Source organism: Nicotiana attenuata, chromosome 5, assembly GCF_001879085.1.
Source record: "Nicotiana attenuata strain UT chromosome 5, NIATTr2, whole genome shotgun sequence".
Taxonomy (NCBI): domain Eukaryota; kingdom Viridiplantae; phylum Streptophyta; class Magnoliopsida; order Solanales; family Solanaceae; genus Nicotiana; species Nicotiana attenuata.
The window spans coordinates 47,011,898-47,015,555 of NC_031993.1; the positions used below are offsets into that span (position 1 = coordinate 47,011,898).

The 3,658-nt window shown below is 34.1% G+C and overlaps 1 protein-coding gene across 1 annotated transcript; it reads left to right on the plus strand.

Annotated features, from left to right (window-relative positions):
• LOC109225775 (protein DETOXIFICATION 49-like) lies at positions 1,019–2,873 on the plus strand. The gene has a single exon (XM_019390550.1). The coding sequence runs from the start codon at positions 1,097–1,099 to the stop codon at positions 2,645–2,647; it is 1,551 nt and encodes a 516-aa protein (XP_019246095.1). The 5' UTR covers positions 1,019–1,096; the 3' UTR covers positions 2,648–2,873.

The following is a 3,658-nucleotide window of genomic DNA, read 5'->3' on the forward strand; positions in this document are numbered from 1 at the left end:
CATACCGACCAAAGTTGGTCGGTAATTTCCGACCGACTTTGGTCGGTCAAGTAAATTCAAATAAAAGAATTTCTTAAAAAAGTTATTTTTTAACGCTACTAATATATCTTGAAAATTAATGTTGAGAAAAAATTAAATATACAAATATATTATAAAAATAATAAATAAACTAATATTAAGTTATTTTATTTATAAATAAAATGCATAGGTAAAAATATATTATATAATATATAATATAAAAGGTATTACATAAATATGAAGGTTTATAATATTAAGGGCATAATAGAGTTTTCAAGTAAAAATGTAACTTTTGTGATAACTAGAGCAAAGTAAAATGATTTCTGTGTAACAAAAGAAAGAAAAATAACTTTTGTGTAATGAACACAAAGTTGAATGATTTTTACGTAACAAGAAAAAAAAAGTGACTTTTGGGTAACAAACACAAAAGTTCAATGACCATTGATAAAATTATCTCCATTTTTTGGTATGTTGTATTAAATATGACAATTGCATAATTTGTAAGAAGAATGTATAAGTTATACCGGTGCTAATTACCACACCCTCTATAAGGTATAAGTTATCCCGATGTTAATTTTAATCCTGAGATAACTTATACCTGATTTGCTAACCAAACGAAATATTAAGGTGGTATTAAATTTTTATACCAGCACTATATCTTCTTATACCTCATACCAAACGACCCCTGTGTATAAAAGTTTATATATAGTAATAACTTTCTTTTTTAGTATGTTCTAGAAAAAGTGGTACTTTCAATATTTATAAATAATATAATTTTAAACTTTTCAATTTAACTTTATTGAGATGATTTAATATATATATACTTTTTAAATCATAAATTTCAAAAGTCTTTTTTTGTTCTTGAAATCCGTGTTCAACTTGAAATCATAGTTGACAAAATCGATTTTCAATGTTCTGTTAGTGGGAAGGCAGATCAGAGCCAAACACCCAACATTCAAACAAGAAAAACTGTCAGAGTGTCACTATAAAACCCCCTTCATTCCTTCCACTTTAAATCACACATCTCACAGCTCTCTTTCCTCCATCTATTTCTCTTTCCCGTTTCACATACATAAAAATGTGCAAGCCGACAAGTTCACCACTCTATTGCAATCAACCACAAGAGACCAACATGTTCACCCTTTTGATCCCCAAATGCCCAACAAAAAAATTGCATCTTGACAAAACCACTCATTTCTCCCTTGTCTCTAAAGAAGCACAATCCATAGCCAATATTGCTTTTCCCATGATACTCACTGGCCTTTTACTTTACTCTCGTTCATTAATTTCAATGCTCTTCCTTGGCCGGCTCGGCGGCTTAGCGCTAGCTGGCGGCTCGTTAGCCGTCGGCTTCGCTAACATCACTGGATATTCAATACTCTCTGGCTTAGCCATGGGAATGGAACCCATTTGTGGACAAGCTTTTGGTGCCAAAAAATATAATCTTCTTGGACTTTCCTTACAACGAACCATTCTTTTGCTTATTTTAACTTCATTTCCTATCGCTCTACTTTGGGTCAACATGAAAACTATTCTTCTCTATTGTGGCCAAGATGAAGATATTGCCACAGAAGCTCAATCTTACCTTTTTTACTCAATTCCTGATTTATTTGCACAATCATTACTTCATCCATTGCGTATTTACCTCAGAACCCAATCCATAACATTGCCTCTCACATTTTGTGCCGTCCTAGCAATTCTTCTACATATTCCCATTAATTTTCTTCTTGTTACTAAACTTAATTTAGGTGTCAAAGGAGTTGCCCTTAGCGCCGTTTGGACTAATTTCAACCTTGTAGCCTCACTAATTGTATATATCCTCATTTCTGGTGTGTACAAAATGACTTGGGAAAATTTGTCAACAGAGTGTCTCAAAGGATGGAAAAAACTCCTAAATTTGGCAATTCCTAGCTGCATTTCCGTTTGCCTAGAATGGTGGTGGTACGAGATTATGATTTTGCTTTGTGGGGTTTTATTAAATCCAAAAGCAACAGTTGCTTCAATGGGAATTTTAATTCAGACCACTTCATTAATTTACATATTCCCATCTTCTCTTAGTTTCAGTGTTTCAACTAGAGTTGGCAATGAATTAGGTGCTAGACAACCGAACAAAGCCAAACTTGCAGCCATTATAGGCCTTGCTGGCAGCTTCATATTGGGCTTTTTTGCTCTGTTTTTTGCGGTAACAGTAAGAAACGTTTGGGCCAAGATGTTCACTCAAGACAATGAAATTCTTGCACTAACTTCACTTGTATTGCCAATAATTGGGCTTTGTGAACTTGGGAACTGTCCACAAACAACTGGATGTGGGGTGTTGAGAGGAACTGCAAGGCCAAAAGTTGGTGCGAATATAAATTTGGGTTGTTTTTATATTGTTGGAATGCCTGTGGCTGTGGGGCTAAGTTTTTATGCAGGATTTGATTTTGAAGGTTTGTGGCTGGGATTGTTGGCTGCGCAGGCTTCGTGTATGGTGACTATGTTAGTGGTTTTGCTTCGTACTGATTGGGATTTTGAAGCAGAGAGAGCTAAAGATCTCACCGAAACTATAGTCTCTGTTGTTGATGACAACGAAGATATTGAGGAATATACGCAACTCATACCAGAGAACAAGCAAAATTATCTGTGTTAATAGAGTTGTTTTCTGGTTCTTTTGCTTTTTTATTTTTGTCTATAATTTCTGTTATAATAATTTTTTACTTATTTTAGATGTATAGTGGGGTACGAAGAGAGTACAGCCATCCCTTTTGCTACTTCTGATGAAATTCAAATAGGGATATGTAAGGAGGAACGTCACAAGAAGTAACAAAAGATTGTACATGGTCAAACAAATTACAAGAGATTTTTTTCTTCGTGTATTATTATCTTTCCCTATATTTACTGGTTAAACACTAAAAAATTAAACAGAAAGACAAGTTTGTTTCCATGGTCCACCCCGTGTGTATTCTGCATGCATGGACTCGTGCAATTTTTCCAAGATAAAGTTTCTTACGCGGCCAATAACATCATATCAAGCATTGCAAGTATTAGAAACGTGATCCTTCTTAAATTTGTTTTTAATGATATAGGCAGGTGCATTCAAAATGAATCCACATCTAGGGTGCGTTTGGTACGGATGGAGAGAAAATATTTTCCATTAGTTTTTATATTTGATTGGGTTAACTGTTTTAGAAATCATTTTCCTTCAATTGGAGAAAAATGTTTTCGCTATTAAAAGAAGGGCAAACATTTTTCATAACTCTTTTTCAACATTCTCGGTCATATTTCCCATCCCCACCAACCCACCCCCACCCACCCCATTCATCCCACCTCCAAACCAACCCTGCCCCCCACCACACCCCACCCACTCCAACCTTGCTCATCACTTACCCTAAATAGAAATATTATTAAGAGTACTTTCTTTTCATGATGTAGAAAATATATTTTCTTTCATTCAATAAAATGATTAATTTCTTTTCATGTTGTAGAAAATGATACTTTCTTTTTCAACAAAAAAAGTATTTTCTTTTTAGTTATCGAGCTCAAATTTCAATGTTGGATCTTGTGTGAAAAAGTAAAGTAGCACATTAATTCCTTTGTGTTTGTGTGTATTTGAAAAGAATAATTAAATTCTTGAAGAAAATAGAGTGCAGGAGGGGGAAGG